The sequence below is a fragment of the Epinephelus fuscoguttatus genome, linkage group LG7, assembly GCF_011397635.1.
Source record: "Epinephelus fuscoguttatus linkage group LG7, E.fuscoguttatus.final_Chr_v1".
Classification (NCBI taxonomy): Eukaryota; Metazoa; Chordata; class Actinopteri; order Perciformes; family Serranidae; genus Epinephelus; species Epinephelus fuscoguttatus.
The window spans coordinates 39985597-39997925 of NC_064758.1; the positions used below are offsets into that span (position 1 = coordinate 39985597).

Sequence of the window (12329 nt, forward strand, 5' to 3'; positions counted from 1 at the left end):
GCCAGGTTTCTTTTTTATCTGGAGTAGTCAACCATTAATCAATTAAGCACTGAGAATATTTTTGACCAGTTTCCCACATAGGTTGATAGTTTAATTTTGTTACTCTTCAGTTTACTACACTGTGCACCACCCAGGTCTGGTGGAAGCTAATGTTAGCTAGTGGCTCTGCTCATGCTGAAGTTACTGCTTGTAACATCTTTCTGACCCAACAGCATTGCTGCGGAAATATTGTACCCACCCTCCGGTCTCTCCCCAGGTCACCCCAATGAGTAAATGGCCCAATATTAAGCTGCAGATCCCCTTTAGCGGTGTTGACTACTGTTAGCTTTGTTTGTGCTGTTAACAATGGCAGCACGGCCAGTGGTGCTAACATAGTTAACAATGCCAAAGGGGGTTTGTGGCTCAAAATGAAGCCACTTGCTCAGCTTTGGGGGTTTCTGCAGCCCTTTCACTATCTGGACGGTTTTACCAGCGGTAATCGCCAGTGAAATAGTGCTGCTAGCTAGCTCCCACCCGACTCAGGTAGTGCAGAGCTGCCAATGCTAACAGTAGCTAACTAGTAGAGACGAGAAGGTGTGCAGTGGACACATGTTTCCACATGTTAATGTGGCTGACCGCCAGTCTGTCAGTTAAAGGAGCTATATGTAAGAAATCTAAAGCAAATAGTTGTAAAATCCTCCTAATATGTCACAGAGACTAAGGAATAATGTTCATATAACATACTGATCTCACAGACAACAATAGTACAGCCAGAATATTTGCATTTAAAAAAAATTTTTGCAGTCCGCAAATCACGTTTATGTTTTGAATTTGTGTTTTGGCCTGTTGCGCCACCCACCACCATCTACCAGTCACGCAGTCAGTAGAGTCTCAGCATCAGTTACAGTTACGACTGAGCTACAGCAGCACAGCAAGCAGCATTAGCAGTGTCCCGGTACATAGCATTAGCAGCCGGCTCCTCCTCAGCTGTATCCCTGCAGCAGCGTTAGCAGCAGAGAAGCTGGACTTGCTCGAACGGTCCGCTGGAAAACCGAAGATCAAGGACGTGGCGACACAGCCCTGCCACGGCAGTCGTCTGTGGGCAAACAAATCAGTCTCCAGCGTGCCGCTGTCCAGCAACCTCGAATCTGTAGGGGAGGGGGGGCGGACACGACTCGCAGCAGTATTTTGAACTTGAGTGCAGTAACCGTTTTGGCCACATTCTTACATACAGCGCCTTTAAGTCAGCAGAAAATGAAATAAAATACATTTACATCACTAAACATTAAATTTCACCTCCTCTAAATGGATAGCATTTTTAAATGTGGTGCTAAAGTTCACTGAGTCAATGGAGCGGCGGACTAAAATGAAAAGACTTTACGTCATTTTGCTTTTTTTTTTTTAATCTCAAAAAATGACCTCTTAGTGACCAATTAGTCACAAAAGCAAAATTAACTGACTTCCCTAATCTGGAGCATCCACTTCAGAAACTTTCTCTGGGATGCTTCTTAGGATTTTCCACCATAGCTTCCACACTCCTAGCTGCTGTCTGTTGTTACAATCTCTCCCCTCTTCCTGCCCCCTTTAGACCTGGCTGGTTGACACAAAATGCATCATTTCCGGTGCATCAGGGCAGAAAAGACACCACAACTCAGTTATACTGTGAAATACAGAGAGCTTTCCCTGGCTGCTATTGGCTTAATCAGCATTATGTGAACTTGTTTGGCAAGGGCTTGAGTGTACAGATGTTGATTAATGTGTAAAGGTCCCGCGCTCCAGCCTTAAGTCGATTATTAGCCGCAATGGCTTCTCAAATGTGTGATTCACTGCTCCTCTCTCTGGGTTCTGACTGTTGTTTGGACAGAACAAGCTAATTGAAGACATCACACTGGGCTCTGGGAGATTGTAATGGACATATCTCTTTATTTTCTAACATTACAAAGTCTAAACAATTAATATATGAATCTCCTGATTATTTATTTAATTAATCAGTCATGAAAATAATTATTAGTTGCAGCCCCAGGTCTTATTAATTATTATTATTATTCTCTTTGCATGACTGACTTTGTATTTTGTATCTTGAATATCCCACATTCACACTTTTTTAATTAATATACATATGTGTTTTCAGGCATCCGTCAGCTGCAGTTGATTCTCTTGAAAGTGTCACTTCTCCTCGGGGTGGAGGTGCACAACGGAGTGGAGTTTCAGGGCTTGATTGAGCCCTCGGGAGAAAACGGTACCAGCAAACACCCTCCACACTAATTATGCTCAGTATATCATCATCAGCTGTTGTTTATATGAACCAATAGTGTTTATACAGCAGCAGCGTGTAAAGAAGTAAAGTTATTTAAAAAGTTTGCTGTGTTTCTGACAGGTTGGATGGCAAAGCTGCAGCCTGCGTCTCATCCTGCTGCATCCTACCAGTTTGACGTCTTCATCTCTGCTGGAGGAGGCAGGTTTGTCCCTGATGGTGAGACAAACACACATTGAGTACTCTTGAATCACTTCTGTTACCACTGTTGCAACCGGAGACACACACAACTGCAGCTACAAATTTTGCAAGGCCTGGCGGTTACACATAGTCACAAACTTCCTCCAGTAGCTGTTTTCAATAAGTCAACTTTCATCAGCCCAGTTTCCTCCCTTCTTCTATCCCACACTGTCAGGTTTTAAACACAAGGAGCTGAGAGGGAAGCTGGCTATCGGCATCACGGCCAACTTCATCAACAGACACACGGCTGAAGAGGCCCAGGTAGCAGAGATCAGTGGCGTGGCCCGCATCTACAACCAGAAGTTCTTCCAAGAGCTGCTCAATGAGACGGGTAGGAGTCCATATGACGTCTACAGTCACGTTCAGCTGGATGGAAGAGGACATCTTGATTTGCAATGAACCATGTGCTCTTTTTCAGTTAACTGTTTAGAAATTGAAGTAAGAAAAGAGGAAACGAGAACATGATTTATGAAATAGAATCACCAAACTGTAACATTTCTAATAAGAATATCAGCACTCTTTTTTTTTCATTGTATTGTTGTGCTGTTGAGGCCTCGCTGAATGTAGCCCTCAAGGCATGAAATGAATGTTCACACTGTCGGGTCGGGTTCAATGTGAAGTGTGAAAAGGGTGGCACGGCTGTTAATCTGTGCTCCAATCTTCAGTTAATTTCCTGTGGCAGCGCAAACCGTGATGAAATCCACCCTGCCTTTTTGACCCACTCTGCACTTTCATTTATGAACAAACCGTCCAGGAAATATGTGTCACCTTTTACAACCCTGATAGCACCCAGCTGAACGACTTTTTATCCAGCATGTGTCTCCGTCTGCGCCTCCTCCCTACAGTGAATCCAGCATAAAGACATAACCACACAGGCTAATGATATAGAAAAATGTCACTCCTAAATAACAAATGCTCTTGATGTCAGAGCTCCTGATTCTCCTTTTCTCCTACACTGCTTTCTCTCTCCATGCCCACCATGCTCACTCTCCATTTACTATTCCAGGTATTGATCTGGAGAATATTGTCTACTACAAAGACGACACCCACTACTTTGTCATGACTGCCAAGAAGAAGAGCTTGCTGAAGAAGGGGGTCATTAAACAGGTGAGAACAACACATCCATTACCAAGAAAAAGTGTGGTTCTTATTGGCACTAGCTGCATCTGTGGCCGGTAAAGAAAAAGATACAAACCAGATGGATGAAGCAGCAGATGCAGTTGCTCCACTGTGAAGCGATAAACTGCCAATCATTTCCTCTGTCTCCGCAGTCTGGCCCATTAGCTAAAGCAGTAAAAACCCATCTATTAGACATGTCATTCACAGTCAGAATAAGGTGCCATGACTCATCAGATCACACCTCTCACTCTGTCTCTACAGGACTACAGCGATGCGGACGAGCTGCTGGCTTCTGCAAACGTGGATCATGAGGCTTTGAGAAGCTACGCCCATGATGCTGCCAGTTTCTCCACAGGTGGCAAACTGCCCGACCTGCAGTTCGCTGAGAACCATGCCGGCCAGCCAGACGTGGCCATGTTTGATTTTACCTGCATGCACCGTGCTGAGAATGCCTCTCTGGTCAGGGAGAGGAAGGGCAAGAAATTGTTGATGGCTCTTGTTGGAGATTGCCTGGTGGAGGTAGGGGGCAACATTTTTAGAGATCTGGTGCAAATTCTCACTCACATTCCCAGGCCAGCACTTTGATCTAGAATGAAATGTTTATGTAAAAATATGAATATATATATCTATATCTATATATAGATATATATAGATATAGATATATATAATTCACCAATCAGCCAAAACAGTAAAACCACTGACAGGTGAAGTGAATAACTTTGATTATTTTGTTCCAGTGCATTGTTCTGCTGGGAAACCTTTGGTTCTGGCATTCATGTGGATGCCACCTGACATGTTCCACCCACTCAAACACTGTTGCGGACTAAGTCCCCCCCCCCCAGGAAAATGCACCATGCCACACTGCAAACACTCAGGAATGGCCCAAGGAATGTGACAAAGACCTCAAAGTGTCAACCTCGCCTCCAAATTCCCCAGATCCCAATCTGAATGAGCATCTGTGGCATGTGCCATTAACCCACCTCACAACCCACTGGACTAAATGGATCTGCTGCCAACGCGCTGGTGCCAGACACCGCAGGACACTCCCAGAGATCCTGTGTCCATGCCTCGACAGATCAGAGCCAAGTCCGATCCAAGGAGGCCCCACCTTGGATTAGGGGTACATCTGGGGTACCGGCACATCACAAGAATCCTTGAGCAGATTGGGACCTGGGAAATTTAAAAGCCAGGTCAACACCTTTAGCTCTTTGTCACGCTCCACAGGCCATTTCTAAACAGTTTTTGTAGTGTGGCATAGTGCATTTTCCTGCTGGGGGGCCACTGCCATTGTGGAGTACTGTTGCCATGAGGGGGGGTACTTGGTCTGCAACAGTGTTTGAGTGGGTAGAACATGTCAGGTGGTATCCACATGAATGCCAGAACCAAAGGTTTCCCAGCAGAACAATGCATTGGAACAAATTAATCAAAGTTATTCACTTCGCCTGTCAGTGGTTTTTAGTGCGTGGAGTAGGAACAGATGCACTTGAATTAAGTTAAAAGGCCGTTATTCAAAAAACATGGCTGCTTACATTAAAACACCGACCGGTTTCAACCCTGAGATCTTCATCAGGGTGCAAAAAACTTTACACACAGCTCAGCCAATCATAATCAAGGATTGGAACTATGGGTTCTGCCTAACAACACCCCCTATCTTTTCTAAAATCACTCCCTCTCATGGCTTATAGTTTAAATAAAGCACCACATTGTCTAACTCCATCCTTATGCAGCCACTAGTGCAGCTGTAGTCATAGTTTTACATATTGTTTAGAAGCTTCGGATGATCTTGTAGAATCTGTGTGAAAAATCGGGCAACTTTCTTTTTCTGTCTCATAAGTTTTACTACAACTTAACGGACAGAATAAATGTTGGCTCTGTGCGTTTCTTCAAACCATGGTTACATTACATGTATATGTTATAATTGTAGCGGATACATTGAAACAGTCAATTTCCATTTCAGAAATGCTTAGCTTACCATGGGATGATGTTTAGGCACAAATACCACTTGGTTATGGTGCGGTAAATATCACATTTTGGCTTAAAATGCCTGCTTTTGGTGGCACTATCCTGGCTGGAAACCCAGCAACAGGTCACTAAAAAACACCCAAGTGTGGCGGCTAAAAAGCCGCTGGAAACACAGAAATGACTTGCCAACAAACAAAAGGTTTCATTGTGTGTTCACCTCGACTGGTAGCTTGGCAGGCATTTTCAGCTCATACACTACATCACTTTAGAAACATTTGTATGATCAGCATGACGGGAACAAATGTAATACATCTGTGGTTTGCAGAAACATATCATGCTAACATTTTCCTCTGACAACTGGGCTGTTTAATGAGTGACATGCTGAAATTATCTTAACATGTTACAGTGAGTTCTTCTCTCTGCTCTCTGCAGCCTTTCTGGCCTCTGGGTACAGGTATTGCCCGTGGGTTTCTAGCTTCTTTTGACACAGCGTGGATGGTGAGGAGCTGGGGCATGGGGGTCCCACATCTCAAGGTCCTGGCTGAGCGGTGAGTCGGCTTCATAAAACTGCAGCAGCACATGACACAGACAATCACATTTCATCCTCACGTCATGATGCAGCTACTTCCTGTTTTTTCACTACTTGCCATATTTCTGTTTGCTAATGCAATACAGTGTTACTTTCTGTTTTCCAGACACACAGTGAAAAATACAGGCTCTACTCTTAGTACAGTATTTTATTACTATTTTAGGAAAACTACATATTTAAACGTTTAGAAAAAGAGTGGAGGCCACTGCAGGTATTGAATATAAAGTGTAAAAATATAGTTTCAACATTCATTAGTATGCCTGTGGATCTCCTCATCAGCAACACTTCCCATCCTGAGATAATTAGTGTGATGAGTAGTTGTTTTGATTGCATAGTATAAGAATTATTTCAGCATGATTCCTTGATGTGACAAGAATAAAACAATGAGGCTTCTGGTGTTTGAAGGATGTCAGGTGTGCCTGTGAAATGTGCCAAATTTAAGACTCTAAAGGTAGAAAATCTGATGACAAAACCTGATGAGAGTACAGAATAAAGTGCCAGGAACCTCTCTGGTTATTTTCAACTAAATAAACACTGGTCATTTTTCCACATAGTCCAAAATAAAAGGGTGTATATGCAGATTAATTAAATACTGGACAATTCAAAACCTTTTTTACATGCCAGTTACTTTGAAGAGTGCTGTTTCTGTTCATCTAGCCCACGGGTCAGTAACCTTCACCATCAAAAGAGACATTTTTGGACAAATAACAACAAAAAAATTTGTCTGGAGCCACAAAAATGTTTGAGCCGTATAATGAAGGCAGCACAGCCTATAAAGTTTTTATTACTAAAAGGTCTAAATGGGCATTCGTTAACGTGTCATAATTTTTTGGTAAAATAACATTTCAGCTTTGGTGGAGAAAGCCAACAAATCTGTCCATGCAATATTAAATTCTTTATTTTCCTCAGAGACTTTTCCTTCTTTGGATTTGGATTTCATATCCTAGGCTAGCTAGGGAGACTCAAGATTAGCCACTGCTAAGGAGGTTCGGCAAAATGTAGAGAATAAGGCGCCTGGGTGTAGACGTATGACGATCATTTCATTTGACGAAATTTAAAAACATTGTTTTTACATGGCATATGGGTCACACATTCTCACAGTTGGAGAATGTAGGAATCACTTTAGGCCTGTGACACAGATAAATGAAAAAAAAATCATTATTCATTTTTATATAGCTTTTTGTCAAAGCCACATGGAGTCACTGAAGAAGGGCAAAAGAGATCCACAGGTTGCCTAACTCTGATCTAGCCTCAGTCAAAAAGATGAATTGTTGAGTGATCTCTGAACTCATTACACTCCTCCTTGTCCTGTTTCATTTCAATGTATCTCTGTTGATTATTTTCAAGGTTGTTCTTTTCTCTAAATGCCTCCATTCTCGTTTCTTTACAAACACACAGAGAGAGTATCTACCAAGTCCTGTCCCAGACAACGCCAGAAAACACCAGCAAAAACTACGCTGGGTACAGCATCGACCCCAAAACGCGGTACACACATGTCAACCTCTCCGCCATCAAGCCCAACCAGGTCAGGACTGTTAGCCTTTATTTACCCAACAGAGACTTAAATCACAGTCGCTTTAATCTGCAGGGAGGTCACTCAAGGTTGCAGATTACAGTCGGGTAGACACAGCTCGTTAAAGTAAAGCAGTGTTTACAATCTCAATGTGTGAAACTGCGAGTTGTTTTCTTCAGTTTTAGCTGTTCATTTCTTCGAGTAGACAAAAAGTGTAATTATTTGAAGGTCTTGCATAGTTTACAGTTAATTTAAAAAAAAAGTGTTTTGGCATTAAAGGGTAACATATGTTGAGTCTAAATGACTAATGGAGACAATAATTTTGAACATGGTTAAGCACTGAGAGTGACCGCTGGAGCTGCAACAACCAGGCTGCAACATAATCCCTGTGGGCAACTGTGCACCGTTAATTTACATCCATTAAAAGTGCTTGTTTTTGCCACTGACAGGCTCAGATTGTCAGAGTGTCTGAAAACATTACGGTAATGACCTTACTGAGAAATTAAACATGTCTTTTTCGGGGTCTCGTTCTGAAATCTTGCAAGACATAGGTGCTAGTGCAGGGATGTCCAAACTTTTGGACCAGCTGCTTCTCACGTCATACAGGTATTTAAAAAAGAAAAGCACAAACAAACGAGACAAACACAATCCTCTGTTCCTAAATGCACCAGCCCTCTCTGTTGACTACACTTCTTTGTAATGGCTATGTCTGCAACCTAGCAGGGAATTTCTGCTGTAAAATAACCATTCATTTGCTTGTTTACCATCTGTTTATGACCACATATTAGTTCAGCCTGCGTGGTTCCTACTTGGTGCATGTCTACAAACTGTATGACAGCAAAGTGATCTTGCTTGAGGAACCGATAATGTGTGGTGGGCCACATATAGTAAATTTTGAACAACAAGCCGCGGGCTGTTGAAAATTGGTCAGCTGGCCACGGTCGGCCTCCAGGCTGGACTTTTGATATGTCTGTGCTGGTGAGAGCTGGAGAGAGGAGTGTCGGGAAGAGTTTCCTGTGTTGGAGTACAGAAAGTGGAGCTTAGTGTTCTCTAAGAGATTGTCACAGTTATGGCTGAATATTTATCTGATTTCAACAATGTAGAAAAGTCAGTGAGATTTCAGAATGAGACTTCTCCTTGAGCTAGACTTGGTTACACCAAAGGTTCCCAACTGGTGGGTTGCGGTCCAAAAGTGGTTCGCAGGTATATTCTGAATGGACCGCAAGTGACTTGCGAACGTGTCAAGTCTGTGAAAACATTCTTTATTTTGAAGTTCATTGAATTTCCAGCACAAAGCTTTTATTTTGAAGTGCTGTTTCCTGCTGTAGAGTGAGTGAAACTAGCTCAACCACATGACCAAACACAACACTGAATATATGAAACTGTGGACCATGAACTAATGACTAAGGAGAAATTTGGACCCCGTGGCTGGAACCACTGAGTTACACACAAAAACAAACAGACTGGATTAGCGGAGGGTAAAGAAAAACATTTAAATTCTTTGAAGGGTCTTTTCTGTAATGTTTTCAGACACTTCTAATAATAACCTGAGCCTGTCAGTGACAAAAATGAGCACTTTTAATGGACCTAAATTGTTGGTGCACAATTGCCCATAGGCATTTTAAAATACTTTAAAAATGTTTACATTTTTATAAATAGTCTTGAGCAGAGTATTGTCCAGGGAATGCTTTACAGATCTTGTTTTGTTCCTTCTTGATAAACTGGTGACAGGTTGCTTTAGTCTGTGATCTCTGAATGCATTGACTGATCTACCTTTGGATTTCTTTAGGTGCAGCACCTGTATGATGTCGATAAACTCAGCCCATCAAGCAAGAAAGTGAAGAACAGGTTGTCTCACATGCGTCAAGGTCAGCTGCTCTTCATTATGCAGCCACTCGAGGCCTGTGTGATGGTTATATTCAGCTGTGTTGAGTGAAGGAGGAACCACTCTGTTGTCAACATTGACACATAGTTGAAAAAACCCAAATCACTCACGCTGTATTTACACAGCACAGAGGGATATATTTATGACTGTGAAACCAAACCACTGTGGTTGGTGAGTGTTGTCTGATGAATTGTCTCTGTTTGTCTTCTCAGATTCAGTCAGTGGTTCAGAAGAGTTGTTGAAATGGTGCCAGAAACACACGGCAGGTTATGAGAATGTGAATGTGAAGGATTTTACGCAGTCCTGGAAGTCGGGACTCGCCCTGTGTGCTCTGATCCACCACTTCAGACCTCATCTCATGTGAGTTAGCTTGGTTTTCGTCTCATACTCAGATGCTGTTAATTCATGTTAAGCTGTAATTGTGTGATTTGGCGGTTCTTTGAAAGAACTTTGCAACAGGTATTTACATCTGAAGGGACATTTCACTCGCAAATCAAAAACACATATTTCACTCTTACCTGTAGTGTTGTTCAGTAGTCAATCAATCACTTCAATTTTATTTATAAAGCCCAATATCACAAATCACAATTTGCCTTACGGGGCTTTACAGCATACGACATCCCTCTGTCCCTCTGTAAATTGTTTGCATGTGAGTCAGCGAGTGTTTGAGATATCTGCTGTAGAGATGTCTACCTTCTTTCAAATACAATACAACTAGATGGCACTCGGCTTGTGGTGCTCAAAGCGGCATAAAAAAATACATTTGAAAAACTCAACAGCCATGTCTCTTTCCAGAAAACGCGACCTGGTTACTCAAGATATGCAGTTTTATGTAGGAACTATTTTCTCTCTATTGAACTACATCCACAAACTGTATCACTGTGCAGAAGGAAGCGTGCATCTACTGCTAGCTCACCCAGCACCACTGAATTAGCTAACGTTACAGCTCAGCCGAGAAAGCCATTACAGCTTATATCTCACCATATTTATTTGTTTTTTGCAAATTAATGAATCTGTTCTGATTTTAGTACTATATAAAAGGGCTTTATTGTGAGGATATCATATTGTTTTTAAATGACAAAGGCGACACAGTCTTAAGCTAATACTTGTTCATTGTTAAATGCAGAATACAGAAAGACAGTGGGGCACAGTAAGGGGCATAGCGTTTAGTTGAGTCTGGTTGCTATGATACAGAATATCCATGGAAGTAAAAATGTGGGCACAAGGTAGAACACTTGCACTTAGGGAGAAAGGGTAAACCAACCAGTCTATGTGGGTTCAGGGTTCATTAATTGCTCCTGCACTGTTGTTATTCAGGCAGCATGGTGGTGCAGTGGTTAGCATTGTTGCCTCACCGCAAGAGGGTTCCTGGTCCAAACCTGTGGGCGAGGAGCCCTTTTGTGGAGAGTTGCATGTTCTCTGGGTTCTCCGGCTTCCTTCCACAGTCCAAAGATATGCATGTTAGGTTAATTGGTGAATGTGAGATTGACTGGTTGTCTGTCTCTATGTGTTAACCCTGTGATAGTCTGGCGACCTGTCCAGGGTGAACCCTGCCTCTCGTCCAATGCCAGCCGGGATAGGCTCCAGCACCCCCGCGACCTCTAACAGGATAAGCAGTTACGGAAAATGAATGAATGTTGTTATTCAGCAACTTGACTGTTGGTCTTTGTGGGTAAAAAGTTACGGTAACAAGAGGCTGAAGCGTTTTACCCAAAGTTGAATATTTTTCAACTCTTGACAACCAGAAAAAAGGGGGCAAACATGCAGCACTCAGTGCAGAATAGATGCCCAGCACTTGGTCTCATTGCTGGCATTTGTGGCAGTGTTAATTTGTGACGCTCCCCTGAGAAAAAATAAAAACATCAAATAGCAGTCATAGTGGTGGCTTGCCATCCCTTGCTGTTGGCTTGTCAATAGTGCGGTGTTGCAATATGGTGATCATCGCCCTATTGTCTCTCAAGCTTCCTTCTGCAAAATGATACAGTTGGCGGGTGTGGTTCAGATGAAAGAAATAGTAACTGCATGAAACTGCTCACAACAAGGTCTGTGGATTATTCATTCATTTTCCACAACCGCTTATCCTGTTAGGCAAGGCAAGGCAAGTTTATTTGTATAGCACAATTCAACACAAGGTAATTCAAAGTGCTTTACAGCGACATTAAAAGCAACAAGACACAATTTAAAACAATAAAAACAGTCGATTAAAAAGGGAAATAGAAATTGAGAAAATACAGTAACATAAAATAAAAACAGGGTCAATACATTGAACAGTCAGGATAAGAAAAGAAGTAGAATAATAAAAGGCATAAATCAGCAGTGTATAGTTAAAAAGTACGGGCAGTAGAATACAGCAGGTAAGTAATTAATCTAAGAGTACACTTCAGTAAACAATAGTGTTTTTAGCCCTGATTTAAAGGAGCTGACAGTTTGAGCAGACCTCAGATCTACAGGAAGTTTGTTCCACAGGAGAGGAGCATAATAACTGAATGCTGCCTCACCTTGCTTGGTTCTTGTTCTTGGAACACACAACAAACCAGTTCCAGATGACCTCAGGGGTCTGGATGCTTCGTAGGGAACCAGTAGATCAAGAATGTATTTTGGTCCGAGACCATTTAGGGCGTTGTAGACCAGCAGTAAGATTTTAAAATCTATTCTTTGACTCACAGGAAGCCAGTGTAGCGATTTAATGACCGGTGTAATATGGTTCAGTTTCCTGGTGTTTGTAAGGACTCTAGCGGCAGCGTCCTGAATCACCTGCAGCTGTCTGATTGATTTTTTTGTTAAGGCC

General features: G+C 42.3%; 1 protein-coding gene across 4 annotated transcripts in view; it reads left to right on the forward strand.

Moving 5' to 3' along the window:
* Nucleotides 1–12329, forward strand: part of mical1 (microtubule associated monooxygenase, calponin and LIM domain containing 1) — a 41150-nt gene that overhangs the window by 9770 nt on the left and 19051 nt on the right. For all 4 annotated transcript variants that reach the window (XM_049581341.1, XM_049581342.1, XM_049581340.1 and 1 more), the window contains 9 exons: nucleotides 2111–2218; nucleotides 2357–2452; nucleotides 2649–2804; nucleotides 3480–3580; nucleotides 3854–4111; nucleotides 5987–6102; nucleotides 7542–7668; nucleotides 9446–9524; nucleotides 9754–9901. In XM_049581341.1, coding sequence (XP_049437298.1) covers nucleotides 2111–2218; nucleotides 2357–2452; nucleotides 2649–2804; nucleotides 3480–3580; nucleotides 3854–4111; nucleotides 5987–6102; nucleotides 7542–7668; nucleotides 9446–9524; nucleotides 9754–9901 — 1189 coding nt within the window. The remainder of the gene's footprint in view (nucleotides 1–2110; nucleotides 2219–2356; nucleotides 2453–2648; nucleotides 2805–3479; nucleotides 3581–3853; nucleotides 4112–5986; nucleotides 6103–7541; nucleotides 7669–9445; nucleotides 9525–9753; nucleotides 9902–12329) is intronic.